Raw genomic sequence first — 20678 nt, 5'->3', positions numbered from 1 at the left:
CACAGACATACGAGGCAAGAGGGGATTTATTTAACCTTGTATTAAACGTAGGAGACCACTTAGGACTTCGAGGACTGTGTAGGTATTCTAAAAGTTCACACCTCTTTCTTTCCCTCTTAATTTCATTATCACCAGTGTGAGTTTGCAGAAAAAAGTGAGTTTGCAGATGGTCTTTTCTGCCTCGCTTTGAATTTAAATAAAAGACCCCAAATAGCTTCAATCTGTGTGGGAAACACGTGCTGTTCACATGTGCCCAATTAACAGGCCTCTAATCTCAGCAAGGAAGAAATCACAACCTTCTAAGTATTAGATAAGGATCCTTTCCAGCTTCATGATCCTAAAGAAAGGAAACAGACGTTACAAAAAAAGAAGAAAAGAATAGGTGGGTATTTGTGGGATCAGCCCATCAGTTTTCATTATTCTGTCCGCTGTGGCCAAGACTGACCTTCCCAGATCTGCCATAGCTGAAAGTCAAGGATGGGGACGGGGGGGGGGGGGGGGGAACAGCGCTGCGTGGAGGCCCAGTGGCTAATCCTCACCTTGCACGCATTGGGATCCCATGTGGGCACCGGTTCTTGTCCTGGCTGGAGTCACTTCCCATCCAGCTCCGTGTCTGGCCTGGGAAGGCGGAGGAGGACAGCCCAAAGCCTTGGGACCCTGCACCCACGTGGGAGACCCAGAAGAAGTTCCTGGATCCTGACTTCAGATCAGCTCAGTTTTGGCCATTGCGGCCACTTGGGGAGTGAACAAGTGGATGGAAGCTCTTTCTGTTTCTCCTTCTCTCTGTAAATCTACCTTTCTGGAAAATTTTCTATATATTATATATATTTTTATTTATGTGTGTCTGTATATATATATGTATATCTTGAAGTCCAGAATGAGGCATGCTGGTTACCTTCCTGTAGCTTGAGCATGTCTACTCCCCGGGGAAAGTGAGTGTTTTGCAGAATTAACTCCACTGGCTGGGGGTACAACTGGAGGAAGTGTTAGCTTTTCTCCCTGTGCAGCTAATAAATGACCTTTAGCAGGTTCACCCCGAGCCTTGAAATCATTGGCTAGTCGAGTTTGGTTGATGCACAGTGACCTGTTTGAGCTTAGTAAAGTAGGAAGTGGGTGCCAGAGTCCGGGCTAGAAGTTCAGTCTGCTTGGCTACGGGCTACCAACTAGATCCTCCCCATACAAGGGGACTTTTAAAAGGTTCTTGAAGAAATGAATTGAAAAGGTTATTGAGATGCATGCACAGTTTTGAGGAGCATTGTCAAAAGTCTGCCTTTCAAGGTCAGTTTGAACACAAACCCTTGTCTGCTGAAGGCTACAGTCAACAATCCCCCCCTTTAATACTCTACTTGTTTGGGCTGCAGTTATTTTGTGCTCTGGTTATTGATGTAGCCGCTTGGACGAATCCTCATGTTATTGGGCTATTTTTTTTTTTCTGAGGAGACCAGGGCAGCCACAGGCTGGCAGCTCTATTCAGCTTTTGTCTCCATGCCTTTATGTGATGCTTTCTGGCAGCGCTTCAAAAAATGGGTGGCCCCGGCTCTTTGTCCTTCCCAAGAGAACTCTCTGGTATTTGCTGAATCTTCTGGCCCCTAGGCTTGAGTAGCCAAGGGCAATCAACAGGAGCTAGAAGCTTCAGACTAGTTTGTTTCCAGATTCTACTCCAATTTTCTAGAGCTCCAGTCACTTCTGCAGCTTCTCTGGGGCAAACTTCCTGCTTAATTATGCGGTGTCATTTCCTTTCTTTCTCTCATAGGTTGCTAGTCATCCTTTGCCTGCTTATAAGAAACTTCCCCCTATTTTTTTTGTTTTTTTGGTTCCTTCAAATATAAACCCAATTTTTTTTTTCAAACTTGTTGTAAGTTGTTAAGCAACAGGTTTGTTGCAGTGGAGTGAAAAACGGGGAAAAAAGGAGACCAAAGCAAAGAAAGACAGCCAGAATACCCAAATTTTCCAGTAAAGAACAGTGAAGGGTGGCATAGTTTAAGAGTTTTAACAGAACCTGGCTTGGATTGCAAAATTTGAAGTAGTAGACTATTCTTATTCCAATTAAGTCTATTTTCAGTTGCGTTTTGAAATTATTTAAAATTTCCAGGAAAACAAAGGCTGTGCGTTGAGATCTCTGCTTACCTCGTTTTCCCCAATGGATACATTTTAGATCATTAGCAAAGGTTGACCTGTCTGTGCTGTTTTATTTATCACATGTTTAGATTTGTGTGGCTGCCATAATTGGGACAGAAGACTTTGATCACAGCCAAGATCTCCCTCACACTAACCCCTTTATGCTCCTGCCCCATTCCTCGTTCCTAACTCTTGGCAATCGCTGATCTGCCCTGTGTTTGCAGTTGCCATTCTAAGACGTTCTCCAAGTGAAATCAACAGTGCATAATTTTGGGGGGTTGGCTTTCCCACTCAGAATTACCCAAGTGGTTATGTGTATCAGCAGTTTCATGCGTTTCAGTAGTTTTCCATGGCCTGCATGTGTGACACATTGTTTAACTATTCTCCCGCTGAAAGCTGGGTGGTTTCCAGTTTTGAGCTCTTTCAAATATTGCTGTTGTGAACACTCTTGTGCAAGCCTTGGTATGGAATATGCTTTGTCATTTGGGAGGGTAAAAACAGAGGGAGTAGGTAGGATTTTGGGGTCACATTTAACCTTTCAAGGGAGTCCTCAGACTTCCAAAGGCACTGAATCAGTCAGCCTTCCTCCCACCGGTATGTGTGATTGGTCAGTTTCTTTATATCCTCCCCAACATTTGATTGTGTCAACATTTGATTTATTACTTTAGCCATTCCTGATGGGTGTGTTGGGGACATCAAACTGCCTGCCTGAGGCAAAGCGCACAAGCATCTGGGGGAAGTAGAAAAGGAAGGGGTGCAGATGTTGCGAAAATGAGCCCTGTTAACTGGCAAGATCAGTTCCTGTGGTGGGGTCAGAGGAACCTAAGCAAAGCTGTTCAGAGTGAGGGAAAAGAAAGGGGCAGGGGAGCTAATCTGGAGGGCAGAGGGAGAGCGTGAATCTAATATGCATCATAAGCTGATGCCATGGCATTTGGCAGGACTTTCTCAGTGTTTCTGCCCTAAAAATCCTCCTTCCTGTAAGGATGTGGGGGTGGGGAACAGCCTGGCAGGTGGTGCCACCCTCTTAGCGAGAGCCTCTCTTTGGACCACAGGCCTTCTGGGAGACTGCATAGGGGAACATGATCCAAGGTAATGGAATACTCTATCCTCTTTGGAATGTACTTTAAGGCTGGCCAGGCCTTGGCCAAGATATTTAAAGAAGATGCTTATAATCAGAATCCAGCAGTCTGAAATGAAACTGATTTCTCCCTTCAGAGATGTAGTGTTTTTAATTTGGAAAGCTTTGAAAAATGCGTTTACAATTCATGCAACACAAAGTTAATTTCCTCACCTCATCTTTGTAAAAGTTGCTCTGCAGTGAGGTTGATTAGGTAGGTCTGTGGGGTGTAGGAAGTTTTGTGATCCTGTCAGGAGGTCTGTAGGATTTTTTAAATTATTTTTAAGATTTGTTTATTTTTGTACCTGGCATGATGGCTCAACTGGCTAATCATCTCTGTTCAAAGTGCTGGGATCCTGTATGGGCACCAGTTTGTGCTCTGGTTCTTCCGCTTGCCGTCCAGCTGCTTGCTTGTGGCCTGGGAAAGCAGTACAGGGTTCCAAAGTGTTGGGACCTTGCATCTACATGGGAGACCCTGAGAAATTTCCGGACTCCTGGCTTGGCTCAGCTTGGCTCAGCTCAGCTCAGCTCTGACTATTGCAGCCATTTGAGGAGTGAGACAGAGGATGGAAGATCTTTCTGTCTCTTCTCTATAGATCTGCCTTTCTTTTTTTTATTATTATTATTAATTACATTGCATTATGTGACACAGCTTTATAGGTACTGGGATTCTCCCACCCCTCCCCAGACCCTCCCCCCTAGATCTGCCTTTCTAATAAAAACAGAAAACTCAAATCTTTGGAAAAACCTGATTTATTTTTATTATAAAGCCAGATTTGGAGAGGATAGGCAAAGATCTTTGATCCACTGTTTTACTCCCCAGACGACTACAGTGGCTGGTGCTGAGTTGATCCAAAGCCAGGAGGTTTTTTTGGGGGGGGTCTCCCACATGGGTGTACAGGATCCCAAGGGTTTGAGTCATTCTCTGTTGCTTTCCCAGGCCAGGAGCAGAGAGCTAGATCAGAAGTGGAGCAGCCAGGACATGAATTGGTGCCCTTATGGGATGCTGGTGCTTGAAGATAGATGAAGGATTAGTCTGTTGAAGCATGATGCTGACCCCAGGCTATAGAATGTGGAGCCCTTCTGCCATGTCTTGGCCTTAGCCTAGAAAGAGAAGTAAAAAGGGGAGAGAGCAGAAGGAGTTTGATCAAGAAGAGCAGTCATCTCCTTGACCAGGTCATATTTTACCATATTCCTTTATTTACAATTCATTTTTATTTGAAAGACAGATTTAAGAGAGAGAGGAGAAACAGATCTTCCATCTGCTGGTTCACTCCCCAAATAGTTACAGTGGCCAGAGGTGATGGAGCTGAGCTGATCTGGAGCCAGGAGCCTCCTCTGGGTCTCTGTAGATGCAGGACCCCAGGCTTTCTGCTGCTTTCTGAGGCCATGAACAAGGGGCTGGATGAAAAGTGGAGCAACCAGGACACAAATCTGTACCCAAATGGGCTGCTGGCACTGGTAGGTGGAGGATTAACGCAAGTGCCACCAGCTGTTCCTTGTAGGGAACATTTTAAGGACGTGTGCTAGGAACTCTTTAAGCACAGAAAAAGTTTCTAACATTTAATTCCTTCAGTCATTATGAGGTAGGTATTTTCCTCATTGTACAGATCAGGAAAAAAATCATGAGTGAATGATTTCAGTAGGCAAAGGAATAAGCTGAATTTCAGAAATACAGAATAACTTTTTTAAAGAACTGATTTTTAAAAATAGTAAAGAATGGAACTGGCACTGACACAGTAGGCTAATCTTCCACCTATGGTTCTGGTATCCTGTATGTGCCCCTGTTTGTGGCCTGGGAAAGCAGTCGAGGATGGCCCAAAGCCCTGGGACCTGCACCCACGTGAGACCCAGAGGAAGTTCCTGGCTTTGGATTGGCCTAACTCTGGCTTTTGTGACCATATGAGAAGTGAACCAGCAGGTGCAAGAGCTGTCTCTAAGACTGTGCCTTGCAAATAAGAATAAAATAAACTTAAAAAAAATGGTAAAAAAATGTTGGGTAAGGAAGGAAAGACTGCAGTGAATTACTGCCTCTGGTCGTCTTGGTCTCATCCCTTCTGATTGGTTGGGTGGGTTCGAGTGTATGTCCCACCTTTTCCTTTTAGACTGATAGGCCATCTTATTTACATTACTTGTGTGAACTTTGTACTGGATACTTAATTTCCAGTTAATCTAAAGGTCAAGGTTTTCTCCAAGAAGAATTCTTGGCTATTCTCTTAGTGTGTTTTATTACTCCACTTAATTTCTTCCTTTTGAGTGGTATAGTGGCAAACGAGGGAGACCCAGGAGCATTCCTTGGCCTTCATCACCCTTCCCGCTGCTGCTCCTTTGGAAATCATGCTTGGCCCAAGCAGTAGCCGCTCTAGATGGAGCTGGTTTTCACTTCTGCACTACTTACTGTGGCTTCAGTTGGGTTTTGTCTGGACATCTTTCCAAAATATAAGATCCTTGTCTAAGAGGGCGCATCAGAAGCTCAAGGAATTACCACAAATCTGCATCCCTATGCAGTCATCCAGGTCAGGAAATGGGAGGTAACCAGATGTTCTCAAGCCCCCTGCCCTGCTGGTGCCCGTGCCTGTCACTCCGTTCTCCTCCCCAAGGCTCAGTACTGTTTTGCCTTTTAACACTACTGAATAGGTTTAAAGTGAGAGTTGAACTTGAATTTGTAGACCTGGGTCATTCACAGTCTTCTGCTCTTGGAGACAATAAGTAGATCTTGGTTTTGAACCTAAAACTTTTTTTTTTTTAGGGTGGACTTCAATGTGCCTATGAAGAACAACCAGATAACGAACAACCAGAGGTAAGGGCTGTGCGAAACCGACTGGCCGTAAGAAAGCTGTGCCACTGCTGGGAGGAAATGGCATTTCCCTTCATGTTGTGCGAGTGAAGCAACTACAATTTTGGCTTTTCACTAACCCACCGGATGGCCTGTTGGGTTAATTGAAAATAATCATTTAATTGAAAAATAATCATATTAAGAAAGTGAGTTTCTCCATTTTTTTTTTAATCTGAGTTTTGAGATTTTTGTTTCAATTCCAAAGTTTAAAGTTAAGTGGCTTCTCTAGCAAACCAAGGAACTATGCAAGACAGGGATTTTTTAATGTGATTAGTTATTAAGTTTACATGTCATCTTTTAAACCCTCATCCCAGATGGTTGAAATTTATTTTTTGAGAATTTTTATATCCTTTTGCTTTTGAAAAACAAAAGGGAAAAGGATTCAGAAGTAACATTGTCAGTTGGGAAAACTGCTCCAGTGTCTTAGATTCCTGATTTGGGAGCAGAAAATTTTAGTATCGATAATGCTTTTCAGTACTCTAAAACTGCTGTCAAATGGCAGAGCAAACCACATTTTATTTAATGTGCTATTTAAAATGGTCATTTCAGTGTGTAATAAAGCTGGAAATGAAAGGAGCATTTCGCTTTTAGCTCCGTTTCTTCGAGGTATAACATGTATTTTATAGTTAGAGCATGTCTCAGTTTTAGGCTGTTCACGCTTCTGGTGCTCAGTAGGCACATGTGGCTAGTGGCTGCCACCTTGAAGCATGTACAGCTAGACCCAGAGCAACTTCAGTACATGGATTACTGTGCTGGCATTCCATGTGGGCAATGTGGAGTCCTGGCTACTTCACTTCTGATGCAGCTCTGTGCCAAATGTGCCCGGGAAAAGCAGTGCAAGGTAACCCACATGCTTAGGCACCACCTGCAATTGGGATGCTCCGAAGAAGCTCCTGGACTCCTGGCTTCAGCCTGGCTCTGCGTTGGCTGTAGTGGCCATTTGTGGAGTAAAGAAGGTAGTGGAAGAACCATCTCTTCTATCCAAATAAATAAATTAAATATAGAAGAAAAAAAGAAAATAATAGAATTTACTGATAATGGCTAACAATTAGTTTCATTGGGCAAATTTTATATAATACATATTCCTTTTATACAATGACTTTTTGTATCTGCTAGATACATAGGATACTTTGAAAGAACTTGGGTTTTTATCATCCAGTATACTTCAATGGCACCTTCAGGGTCTTTCCTTTCCCAGCCTGTCCAGTCATTATGTGCTATATTTTGTTTACATGTACATACATACACACACACACACACACAGTCTGTTGTCTCTCCCTCCTTTAGATTTTTACTTACATTGGAGCAGAGGCTGTATTGTGTTTCATTTCTGCAGCCTCAGAACGTGGAATGTCTTGTACATATGAAGCATTCAATAAATGTTGAATAAATTAATGCTTTACTTTGTTATCAATATTTCCTATAAGCTGGTAAAGGTAGAAAATAGCAGTATGTGCAAAAGTTTTCAATATTACAAGAAACTATTATGTGCCATATGGAAAACAATGTATTTATAATAATGGGAAAGCAGTAGAAGAGGGCCCAAGTCCTTGGGACCCTGAACTCGCATGAGAGATGCAAAAGCTCCTGGCCTCACATCAGCTCAGCTCTGGCAATTGTGGCCATTCGGGTGGTGAAATCAGAGGATGAAGACCTCTCTGTCTCCTTTCTTTGTAAAACCTGCCTCTTGAATTAAATTTAAAAAGTTGAAAGGAAAAAAAATGACATTATGATGTTGTGAATAAACTATTTCCCACTAAGGCCTGGAATTCACATTGTTCTGTCTGTTCTTTTTGGTTACAGAATCAAGGCTGCTGTTCCAAGCATTAAATTCTGCTTGGACAATGGAGCTAAGTCGGTTGTTCTGATGAGTCACCTTGGCCGACCTGATGGTGTTCCTATGCCTGACAAGTATTCCTTAGAGCCAGTTGCTGCAGAACTCAAATCTCTGCTGGGCAAGTACGTGCATGGTCTGGGGGTTGTGAGCTGCCATGGCAGGAGGTATGGCCAGGCGTGCTGGTACTGCTTCTTAATGTTCTGACTGCTAGCATCTTCATCTGCCCCCCTCTGCAGGGATGTTCTGTTCCTGAAGGACTGTGTGGGCCCAGAAGTGGAGAAAGCCTGTGCCAACCCTGCTGCTGGATCCGTCATCCTGCTGGAGAACCTCCGCTTTCATGTGGAAGAAGAAGGGAAGGGAAAAGATGCTTCTGGGAACAAGGTGGGCCATGGGATATTCGCCTGATTGGTGTTGGTGCTTTTTGTCAGGTGCACGAATAAAGGATGTTTAGATTTATTTTTCTTTAGAGACCATGTTATTGAATTATAATAAATGTAAAAATGCATGCAGCTTACCTAATAATTATTAGGTAAACCTATCTGTGTGCCCACTACCCAGGTCATCAGTAAAATGTTGCTAGCATCTCCGAAGCCCTTCTGCTCACATGGGTTTGAAGTGCCTTTGACAAAGTCACCACCACTGGGATGTGAGTCGGTGAATATTTCTGGAGAATTTGGAAGCATTTTCCCTTAACATTAGGAGGTATAAGTAGCTGCCTGATTTCATAATGAAGCTAAGCCTCAGGATGCACACACAGCGTCCTTTGAGGTTAGAGGTGTGTGCTGTTGTTGTGGCATTCCAGAAGATCAGCAGAGTTTATCTATAAATGGACAGATGGTCAATATCAGGATTTGTGGGTCACATAGTCACTTATGACCATTTATGGCCTGTGGGAACCACTCAACTCTGCTTTTGTGTAAAAGCAGTCATTGCTAATGCACAAAGCGGACTGCTGTGACTTGAAAACCAGAATCCAAAAACTGGCTTTTAGAGGATGATTCTTGAGTTTTCCTGTTGGCTAACTGGGACACTGAAGGCATGTTTTAGTACTCTGGTGGTCCACTCTGGTGTCTTTTTAGAGAACATATGCACCAAGGCTACTAAGTCGGTTCATTTTTTTTTTAAGGCTAGTAACTTTTTTTTCCCATTTTTTAAGTTTTATTTTTGACAATCTTTACATAGTTGATTAGGGCACAAAGGTTCAAGGGCTACAGGAAAGAGAGTAAGACTATCATTTCCATATTTTTTTTCCCTATATCTGGGGTAAAGGGGGGAGGTAAAGGGAGAAGCCCTACCCAGTCTCCCACCCATCCCAGGTCCCTGATGTGGGGTATCCTCTGAAGGACCTGCTCAAGTGGTTTGAGAGTTCAGCGGTTATGAATTGCTGCCAATCTCACCATCCCAAGCACAAAGAAATCACTGCAGAATCCACTGATTGACATAGTCCATCTTAGAGTCTCCGATTGCCCTGTTTTTCACTGCCAACATATGGCTGGGGTAGTTGATTTATTCTCTCCTCTGTCTTTTCATGATTAGGGATCTGAATCTGGCAGTTTGAGGGGATCCCTAAAGAAACTTTGTCTGAGGTGTTCCAAGTCCAGATTCTTGTGTGTGCTAGCAAGTACACAGGGTCCAGTACAGACTATTGCCCCAATCAGCTGGTAGTTGCAATTGCTGGGTCGGTTCTGTTTCCAGCGCTGTCTTCTACTGGAACCAATGGATGTTGCAGCCCAGTCAGGCTAGTAACTTCTGACATTTCTTAAGGTCACTGAAAGTGCCTGCTTTCAAGCAGTTTCTTTTCTTAGCATCACAGGCTCTTGGCCTTGCCGTAGCTTCTCTTTGGCATGGTCTTGCTACTGTAGTAAGACTCAAATGCTGACCAAAAATCTGGTGCCCTTTGAAACTGAAACTCAAGATACACAAGCTCTAGGGCTTAGAAATGGCAGAAGGCAACTGGCAAATTGAGGCCTGTGAAGGCTTCTTTGCCTTTGCAGAAAGGCCTTGGTACCAGCAACTTGAGGCTAGTGTAATACTTGCTTTCACAAGGAGAACGTTAAAATGCAGAAGTGAGGTTGAGATAATGGTAGGGAAGAATAATCAGAATTTTGATCTAGAGGTCCTGGGGCTGCCTATAGCTAGGGTACATTATCTATGTGATTAGAAGTTGCGCCATAGATTGAGAATGCTTCTTGCTTTGCAGTTTGAGGAAGGTGGATGGTAAGGATGGTAAAAGGACCTGGACTAGTTGGGAGAAAGGGCAGGTGCTCTTGCCAACTTACTACATTAGCTCACAGTGGCATAAAATACTTCCACAGATCTTTTTGGAGCCATCACTAGTTCCTGTTTTTGTTTTTTTTTTCCTTACAGATTAAAGCGGATCCAGCCAAAGTAGAAAATTTCCGAGCTTCACTTTCCAAACTGGGAGATGTGTATGTGAATGATGCCTTTGGCACTGCTCACCGGGCCCACAGGTACCAAGAGCTTTAGCAGACCACTGTGCTGAGGGCAGCATTCTTATTTGAGCAGCATGAGTTTTGGTTTGAATTATACTGCCATCATTTGAGTTTCTCATTGGAGCTGCTTCTGTGGGTACCGGTGAATATCCCTGATCTACAGAAGAATAAAGGTTAAAACTGTTGGGAATTGTAGAGCTTTCTGTACAGCTGCAGATCACCCACTTTTTACTTTATTGCATTCTCCCTTTATGCATTTTACAAAACCTGAACCTTGTTTTGACATCAGCTGGCCAGTTACCTATGGAAATTCTGCTCTGCGCCTGTCACGGGATGTCTTTAGATACAACTGCATTGCTTTTGATTCTTTCACTTTGACCCTGTGCTGTTGATCAAAAACTTGTTAACTGAGTTTTTGTTGTTATTGTTGGCAGTTTAGGGATGGGAACTATGGTTTCCTGCAGTCACAGATATAAAAATATTTTGATAATGAGGAGATAACCTCTAGGACTGGCAGAAATGGTGAAATCTGAACAAAATCTGAATGTCTTTTGCTCTTTCCTAGCTCCATGGTGGGCGTCAATCTGCCACAGAAGGCTGGAGGGTTTTTGATGAAAAAGGAGCTGAACTACTTCGCCAAGGCCTTGGAGAGCCCAGAGCGACCTTTCCTGGCCATCCTGGGCGGGTATGAAGAACTCTTTAAGATCATGGTTTTGATTTTGTCTGGTGGTAGGCCATGGTTTGAATGGTTTGTAATCATGGAGTGCAATCACACTGGGTGACTGAGGAGAACTTAGTAAAGTTTGACTACAAAGGTAAGGGTAGGTTTAGGGAACCAGAAAGAGGCAGTGCAGTAATCTGGGGCTGGCAACGTGCAGTAGCATCCCGAAGGCCTGAGGGGGTTACCAGAATCAAGGGAGGGTGCTTGGTGGAGAAGGTCCTCTGGCAGGACTCAAAGCTTTTGGCAGAAGACTGCAGGGCTAATGATCTGGCAGGGACAGAGCCAAGGGAGGTGGATACTGTGATACTGACTCTGAAGGAGTCTTCTGCTCTCGCGTGTCCCCAGTCTGCTGAGACTCGCCTGGAAACCAGGGAGTGAGGGAGCGAGCGGGGTAGGGAAGGCAAGGAAGGAGAAATGGGCAAATCAGTGCAGATTGCTCATCTGATGGTTTTGAAGCCCTCAGTCCCTTTACGTGCTCCTCAGGCATGTGTAAGCTGTCATTTAGACCTCAGCACTCCACATCACACACTGACTTCGTGGGAACATGGGTAAGGATATTCTGATGGCTTAGTTAAAAATAGAAGCTTCAGAATTGAAGGTCAAGAGCAGAGACTTAGGTGATTAACGAGGAATGGGGATCTGGGATTACTTAAGATAACTTCCTGTCACTTGGCATGACTGTCTAGGTAGTAGGCCTTTTTATGGCTTAGAGGACCGTGACCTTTGTATGAGCAGGGTTTTATTCCCACATGGGACTGCACACACTCAGCATTTCTTGAGAAAATTGACTCTAGAGTTGGGTGTCAATTTCAGAAAGCAACTGCTCTCCAGCCACCATGAATGCAGTTTCAATGTCCTAAAAATAATTCAGGTGGATATAGTTTTCTGTGTCTTACAGAAAGCATGTTCCCAGAAGCATGGCTCTTGTGTGTTCTGGGTTTTAATGGTCAGACTCTGATCTTTGCTGTCCTGGAGATTAGGATCTGAGCTGTCTGGCTTTGTTCTCCCTTTTTCTGTAGACATGGAATATGGGATTGAGTGCCATCTAATGGTATGGTTAGGTTTAAACTTTTTTTAATATAAATTTAATTTGTACAAGATGAAGAAATTTCAATACAGATTTAGGAATATAGTAATATTTCTTACCCTACCCCTTCTCTTATTTTTAAAACATTTTTCATCAGTAGCATACTTTCATTTCACTTTACAATCACAGGCTTAAAGCTCTATTGGGTAAACTATAAACAAACAACAAGTAAAAAACTACCGTTCCTCAATAGTTTTAAACAAATCCTTAGTAATCTAATCTCAATGCCAGTTATACAGATTACACTTTTTCTATTGTATGTATTAGTTACCATGGATAAGGGAAAATATGGTATTTTTCTTTTGGGACTCATTTATTTTAATATACATAATGGTTTCTAGTTGCATCCATTTTGTTGCAAAAGTCATGATTTCATTCTTTTTGGTTAAGTAGTATGCCACAGTGTATATACACATTTTCTTTATCTAGTTGATGGACATCTGGGTTGATTTATTTTTTTTTTCCCCAAGGTTCTCCATCTGGTAGTTATTTCTTCAACTGATTATGTTTAGTTTATAAATTAGCACACCAGGAGATTACCAATAATAAAGTGGGACAATTAAGGTTTTCTTTTCCTGAAAGAGTTACAGAGAAAAGGAGAGACAGATTTCCCGTCTGCTGGATCACTCCCCAAATGGTGATGATTAGCAGCGCTGCCCCCGTCCAAAGCTGGGAGTCAGGATATTCGTCTGGGTCTTCCTCCCTACCACATGGGTGCAACGGCCCAAAGACTTGAGCCATCTTTTGCTGTTTTTTTGGCCGTAATAATTGGGGATCTAGATCAGAAGTAGAGCAGCACGGATAAGAATAGTGTCCGTATGGGATGCTGGTGCTGCAGATAGAGGATCACCTTGCTACAGCTTTTTGCTGGCCCCAAGAATTGTTTAATTCTAAAATTTTCTAGTTTAATATATCAGATCATAGTTGACAGAGTATAACAACCTCAGAAGGTGGAGGTTCAGAGAAGTTGAGACTGTCTTACCTCTTTTGAGAAGTTGATGTGAAGATTTATTTTACCAACTGTCTTGCAGCATAGTTCCCCTGCTTAGTGGTAGTAGTGTTGGAGATAATGTTATAGTTTTTGTAAAACAAAAGTGGAGCAATAGTATACCTCAGACACCTATTTCACCTAATTCTGCTTTGATAATTAGTGACATTTTGACCACTTTTTCATCTATGTTTTAATATTTTCATTTGTGCTGAATCCTTAGGCGCTGTGTGGTTATAGTACTTCTGTATACCTCTAGGAACTGATAGGGAGATTAATTTCACTTGAGAGATTTATTTGTTTGAAATGCAGAGCTCATGCATGCATTGGCACTTCCCAAATGGCCACAATAGTGAGGGCTGGTTCAGGCTGAAATCAGATCCAGGAACTACTTCTTAGAACTACTTCCTGCTGCTTTCCCAGGCACCTTAGCAGATCAGAAGCACAGTAGTACTCTGATATGGGATGCAAGTGTCCCAGGTGAGGGCTTAACCAAAACAAATTTCTTTTAAATAACCATACTATACTTAAGAAAATCCGAAATTTTAGTTTCCTGTCTGTATCTAAATGCTATTTCAGAAGTACGTCTTCACTGTTGATGTGTTTGCATAAGTGTCCAAATGACTCATACTACACTTGGTTGAGTATTAAATACCTTTTATTTTAGAGTAATCCCCCTTTCCCCAGTGCTTTTGTTCTGTTGATTTGTTGAAACAGGGTCAGTATTTGACCTGTCCCACATTTTTAGTAGAAGTTGAGCCTTTTGGGTGTGTTGATTTTGAAATCTCTGTATATCAGTAATCTTCAAAAACTCAAGGCAAATGTGTATTATGAAAAGATTCTGCATGGATTTCAAGATTTTTTGCATTAAAATAAACTTAGTTTGAATGCTATTTTCCATAAACTTTTTGAAGCAGTGTGTTTGTTAATAATTCAGGGTGGGCATTTGGCATAGCCGTTCTGAAGCTGCTCGAGATATTTGCATCTCATATTGAGGTGTGTGGATTTAAGTCCTGGCTCTGCAGACAGTGGCTGATGGCTTCCATCCTTGCCAACCAAATGGGGACCTGGATTAACTTTCTGACTCCTGGCTTTGCCTGGCCCAGTCCTAGATATCCCTGGGCATTTGCAGAATGAACCAACAGATGGGAGGTTGCTGTCTGTCTCTCTTCTTTTTCACTAAATGAAATAATCTATCCTCATACTCCATAGTGGCCAGTCTTTCCTTATACCTGAAATAAGAAATAACTTGTCACCGTTTTCCCATGTTAACTGTTTGGGTCTTCTCTTACAGGGAGGGGAAAATGTTCATGTGTATTTGTTTCCTTCTACTGGCAAACAAGCTCCAACAGCATAGGGATTTTTGTCTTGTCCACCGAGTTTTGAGTGCTTAGCAGTTAGGTACTCAACAAATGTGTTAGATTGTGGTCCAGCAGAAAAAAAACAATGCCATAAAGCAAATGTCCCAGCAGCCGAGCATAGAGTGTGAATTGAAACTAGGAATATCTAAGGTTTTTTTTTTTTTTTTCACAGTTTGTATAGTATACAATGATATCCCTGCACTGTGGTTAGGATAATTCTGGGTAGGCTCAGGGATCCCAGAGTTAGCAATCTTTCCCTCTGACTTTTCGCAGAGGGGGAAAAAGCAGGCATCTATGGAACCTGTGCTTCCATAAGATAATCTTAGTTCTTCTAAGTCCTTGATCTAGAGCCAAGTTCTTAGTTTGACCTCTTTGGTTGGAGAAAAGCAGCACAAAGCTAGGCAAGACTTCTGTCATTATGTGACAGTTCTCTATTTGCTTGATACAGAATCTCGAGCTTTCTGTATGTCACTTCCCTTGTCAGTTGCTTCTTTTGTTGATGATTTTTGTTTTCCTTTTAGAGCTAAAGTTGCAGACAAGATTCAGCTGATTAATAATATGCTGGACAAAGTCAATGAGATGATTATTGGTGGAGGAATGGCTTTTACCTTCCTTAAGGTGCTCAACAACATGGAGGTAGGGAACAGTGGATGTGACAGACTGGTGGGTTGTGTAAAGATGTGGGCCCTAAGAAGTCCCATTTTTATTTATTCTAGCGAGTTTTTCATTTTTCTTTGTTCCTTTGTTAATTCTGGTTCCTGTTTCTTTTGTGACACAAGCATGATTTTAGTATAGAGTCTGATCCTCAACCTTTTGGTTCCTCTGTATAGATTGGCACTTCTCTGTTTGATGAAGAGGGAGCCAAGATTGTCAAAGATCTCATGTCCAAAGCTGAGAAGAATGGTGTGAAGATTACCTTGCCTGTTGACTTTGTCACTGCTGACAAGTTTGATGAGAATGCCAAGACTGGCCAAGCCACCGTGGCTTCTGGTATACCTGCTGGCTGGATGGTAAGTCACTTGGGCAGATGAGTGAAAAGAAACTTTTTGGTATTAACAATTCATTCACTCCAACTACTAATCGACTATGTGTGGTCCCAAGACTCCCAGTATTGGGATCATTTCTGAAACCTCATAAAAATTGCAGGTTCTTGGGCCCTATACCAGACCTACTGAATCAATCTCTAGGGATGGGTCTGGCAGTTTTGAGTTTGAATAAGCTTTCCTGTTGATTCTCATGTATGCCAGAGTTTAAGAATACTGATCTGTCTAGTTCAGTGTCTTGGCATTGTGAAGGTACTCTCCAGATTCCTTTCTTGACTTAGAAATGGTTATGAGTCAGGTTTTTAATTTTTGTTCCAGAACAAATTCTGGTGTCCAGCTTTAAGTTCTTGGTAGAGGTAGTACCTGTTCCTCTAAGTAGTTCCTCTTAAGTTCATCCTCTTTTAATTGTTTTAACCATCAGGGCCTGGATTGTGGTCCTGAGAGCAGCAAGAAGTATGCGGAGGCTGTTGCTCGGGCGAAGCAGATTGTGTGGAATGGACCTGTGGGGGTATTTGAGTGGGAACCTTTTGCTCAAGGAACCAAGGCCCTCATGGATGAGGTGGTGAAAGCTACTTCCAGGGGATGCATCACCATCATAGGTAAGATTCCTGTACAAAACTGACACTGGAATTCTGATCAGTGGACAGTAGAGAGGAAATGGCTAGCTTTTCCCTGAGTCTCTTTGGGTAAATCTTGAGAGAAACGCAGGTGTATAATTTAAGGAGGATGTTCTCTTGATGAGGGGAAATTCATCAGCTGCCTTTAGGTCAAGGAGCACATTGCCTCAATATCTTAGTATCAATTATTTTCCTTTCTCCTTTACTATCTGGCTTTGTTTTGACAGGTGGTGGAGACACTGCCACTTGCTGTGCCAAATGGAACACAGAGGATAAAGTCAGCCACGTGAGCACTGGCGGTGGTGCCAGTTTAGAGCTTCTGGAAGGTGAGGTTCCTTTCTGTATTTTGGTTGTGTGGGCAAAGGTGGGGACAATACAGTGAGTAAGATAGTGCAGTAGTGGTCATTATTAGCTGGATTGTACAAATGGAAGGACTTGTTCTGGGTATCCATTTTAAATGGGGAGGAAAGACAGGAACTTGTTGTCAAAGAGGTCACATTCTAGTACACCTGGGGCCTGAAATACAAAAGGTGCCCATGTCTCATCCTGTAAAGAAGAGCCGACATGTTACTGGGGAGTTAGAAGGGCAGAAGTCAGGTGTAATGGACCCTATAGTAATCCTATCTCTATGTGTGCTCTCTCAAAAACAGGTAAAGTCCTTCCTGGGGTGGATGCCCTCAGCAATGTTTAGTGCTTTCCTGCCTTTTGGTTCCTGTTCATAGCCCCTAAATCAACTCGTTTTCTGCATCTCCACTTGGCATTGGCTAAAAGCTTTCCCAACATCAAGATTGAGCTAGTGGCCAAGGGATGCAGCACCAGGAACCCTTAAACGGTTGCACAGCATCTCAGCTCATCTTTACTGCACCCTGGATTTGCCTCCATTCATGAAGATCTCATGTAATTCCTTAGTGCTGAAACCATTGTACATTCTAGAGTGCATATATTTATATTTCACCTGTTAAAAAGAAAGTGAGCTGTGTTAGCTTAGCTATCTTCTTGATGCAGTTACTCTGATCAGCCTTGTCACTGTTTCACTGTTCAGCATGGGAACAAGATGAAGTTCTAGTTGCAGGTAGGCAGACAAAGTTGACTATCTCTTAAACAATAAAAATGTTCATTGAAACTGGGATTTTTCTCTTGTCATATTTTGTTAGGAAGTGTGAAAACAGAATGTTAAGAAAGGGATTGGCTGTGTGCATTTCTGAATATAGAAATGAGGCAGTAGCATGGCAAAGTAAGGGGATTAAATGTCTACATTTTGGCCAGGGCCTATTCTAGCACAGTGTGGTAATGCTTTCCACAGTTATGTGATTATATTTGATTTATTTTATTTTATTGGAGAGGCAGATTCACAGAGAGAAGCAGAGAGAGATCTTTTCATTTGCTGGTTCACTCTCCTAGTGGCTTCAGTGGCCACAGCTGAGTTGATCCAAAGCCAAGAGCCAGTAGTCTCCACCGGTTGCCCATGCTGGGGACAGGGTCCAAGGACTTGAGCCGTCCACTGCTGGAGGCCATAGGCATAGAGATGCATGGTCATAATTTTAAAATATTTGAGAGGCAGAAAGGCAGAGACAGAGCTCTGACCTATTGTCTCACTTCCCAAATGCCCACAAGGGTCTCTGTCCAGGGGCCGAAGCCTGGACCTGGGAACTCCATTTAGTCCCAAGGGGGGACTAAAGAGCCCAATTACTTGAGCTTGCCTGAGTCCCAGAGTCTGTGTTAGCTGCAGGCTGGAATAACTAACCCAGGTACTTGCAGATGGAATTGTTTTAATGCTAGGTGATGTTCTTGACCCATGCATGCTCGTAACTTAGAAAGTTAAGGGTTGCGGCTGGTGCTTGCAGTATCAGCATCCCATGTGGGTTTCTGTCCTGGTTGCCCTGCTTCTGATCCAGTTCTCTGCTTGTGGCCTGGGAAAACAGTGGAAAATGGCCCAGGTCCATAGGTGCCTGTGCCCACGTGGGAGACCTGGAAGAAGCTCCTGACTTTGGCCTGGTTCAACCTTGGCCTTTATGTCTGCTTGCGGAATGATCCAGCAGATGAGAGACTCCTCCACCCACCCATGGCTCTTCCTCCCCACCCCCCATAACTGCCTTGCAAATAAAAATAAATGAGGCTTTAAAAAAAAGTAGGTTATAATAAAACAATAATAATAATAATATAATAAAACAAGAAAAGCCTAGCCTGTCCATCCCATTCAATTCCTGTTACCCAGAAATGGCTGCTTTCAACTCTGTTTTTCTAAGCTTCACATTTCTAAGTCACATGCTTATACAAATTTCTGTCCTTGCTTAGCTACCACAAAAGATTGAACTCTTACAGCTTCTGTTCCATATAGTCTTACAGACATTCCTTGGCATAGTTGTGTCATTGTAGTTGAGATCAGAAGTCTGCATTATAAATATTGCTTGCAGTTGAGCAAGGTAGAATGCTATGATTGTATTTAAAATTATTTAGAATACATTTTTCTCTTTGCTACATACTTGACTGTCAGTTTCATTCCCAAAACTGCCAGAACTGTAAATGTCTCAATACCCTCAAGAATATAAATCTGTTAATGTTTAAAAACCTATTTAATTATCTGAGGCAAAGAAAGACGGCAAACTGCCATTCACTGGTTAGTCCCCACATGTTCCCAGCGGCTGGGGGCCTGAGGTCAGGAACCAGGTGGCAAGAATCCAGCCTTACATTCCTGCCTCCCAAGGTCTATACTGGGAGCTGGAAATAAGGATTGAACCCAGTCACTTTGAGATGCAGGCATAGTATGTGCATGGTAATTAAAGATGTATTAAAGGTAATGATGATGAGGAAAAAAGTCCATTCATTCTTACTATAACTTTTTAAAAAAATTTGTTGATTTGAAATATAGGGAGAGACAAATCTTCAATCCACTGGTTCATCCCTGAATGGCTGCAGCAGCTGCGTTGTGCTGGCAGTGACCCGAGTACTAAGACTGTCTGCTGTTGCTTTCCTGGGCACATTAACAAAGAGTTGGACTGGAAATGGAACAGCAGGGACTTGAATCTGGGCCTCACATGAGATGATGGTGTCAAGGCAGCAGGCAGCTTCAGCTGAATCCTGACAGTCATGTTTAACGCAATTCAGAATTTTTTTCAAGATTTATTTTTAAGGCTTATTTGAAAGGTAGAGTAACAGAGGTGGCTGGGGGAAGAGAGGGAATCTTCCATCTGCTGGCTTACTCCCCAAGTAGCCATAAGAGCCAGAGTTCCAAAGCTGGGAGACCTTCTGGAGCTCCCGTGTGGGTGGGTGTAGGGACTCAAGCACTTGACCATCCTCTGTTGCTTTCTCAGGACGATAGTAGGTTGCTGGATCAGGAGTGGAGCAGCCAGGACTCAAACCAGTGTCCTTACAGGATCCTGGCGCCACGCTTCTCAATCTGCCCTGGTGCTGCACCGTGTTTAGTAGTTTTTAGAAAATTGATTTCTGTGGTTAGTTGAATCTTCAGATGCAAATCCATGGATATGGAGAGCTCTCTATAGAATTTTTGCATGGATAACATTGTCTCAGACTGGAAGGCAGTGTCTTTCATTATCAATGGAGTTCTTTCCCCTTATAACTTTCCCTTCCTATGTCTTCCGGTCATTCTAATAAGGGAGTTTCGGGAAAGAATAGAGGTAAATATGATTGGAAAGAACATATTTAACTATCAGTTCTGCTGGGCATTTTATATACAACAGGTATATCTTACCTGGAAGAACTGTCAGAATAATCTGCAAGAACTCAAGTTCAAGTTTGGCTGACACTTTAATATTGTGCCTCCCCTGAATAAGGCCCCTCCTATACTTGGACTTTTTGGCTTAATTGGGGAAGAGCAGTAAAAGGAAATTTCAGTAGATGCTTTAAATAACACAAAACTTTGGAAGTTTCAATTTTGTTCTTATTTCATGTTTCAGTTAATGCTGTCCCCAACGTTATAGCTAATTTTAATGTTTCGAGAAATGGTTTGAGCAAAATCGGGAATTCTAATCTAGGCTTGCAGAATGATACCTAGAGACACCATCCATAGACCCAGCAAATTAAAGTCATTGCTGGACTAGAATTTTAGCAAAATGTTAGCTTCTTTCCTGCTGACTAACTTCCCTTCCAACATTTTATATCAAGCATACAGAGGAATTGAAGGAACTATAGAGAAAATATCCATCCACCCAGTAACTGTACCATTGCCAGTATTCTCCATCAATTCTAGAGTGCTGCTTTTGATTACTTTTTATTAGACTCTGGGTCTGTGATCTTCCTCCAGTTTATTGGATTGTTAATCTAAAAAACCAATGGGGAAACTCCAGTCTTGGGAATTAGCCCAATATTTGAGTACTCAGTATGTACAATGTATATAAGGCACAGTTGAGGGAATATAAAGTATTTTTTATCCTGAGAGAACTTAAAACTTAGAAAAGAGTGGAAGGGGCAGGCACTGTGGCATTGCAAGCTAATCCTCTGGCACTGGCATGCTAAGTGGGTTCCCACATTGGGTCCCCAGCT

The 20678-nt window shown here is 42.6% G+C and overlaps 1 protein-coding gene across 2 annotated transcripts in view; it reads left to right on the top strand.

Moving 5' to 3' along the window:
* Positions 1-17305, top strand: part of PGK1 (phosphoglycerate kinase 1) — a 36281-nt gene extending 18976 nt beyond the window's left edge. For both annotated transcript variants that reach the window (XM_040999446.1, XM_040999445.1), the window contains 10 exons: positions 5985-6035; positions 7875-8030; positions 8145-8289; positions 10276-10379; positions 10927-11046; positions 15040-15154; positions 15349-15528; positions 15983-16160; positions 16406-16504; positions 16829-17305. In XM_040999446.1, the coding sequence (XP_040855380.1) occupies positions 5985-6035; positions 7875-8030; positions 8145-8289; positions 10276-10379; positions 10927-11046; positions 15040-15154; positions 15349-15528; positions 15983-16160; positions 16406-16504; positions 16829-16869 (1189 nt within the window). In that variant the 3' untranslated portion in view covers positions 16870-17305. The remainder of the gene's footprint in view (positions 1-5984; positions 6036-7874; positions 8031-8144; positions 8290-10275; positions 10380-10926; positions 11047-15039; positions 15155-15348; positions 15529-15982; positions 16161-16405; positions 16505-16828) is intronic.
* The last annotated feature ends 3373 nt before the right edge of the window (positions 17306-20678 follow it).

The sequence above is a fragment of the Ochotona curzoniae genome, unplaced genomic scaffold (genome assembly GCF_017591425.1).
Source record: "Ochotona curzoniae isolate NIBS_2020 unplaced genomic scaffold, NIBS_Ocur_1.0 scaffold_1852, whole genome shotgun sequence".
NCBI lineage: Eukaryota > Metazoa > Chordata > Mammalia > Lagomorpha > Ochotonidae > Ochotona > Ochotona curzoniae.
This window is presented reverse-complemented; position numbering and strand designations above follow the sequence as displayed.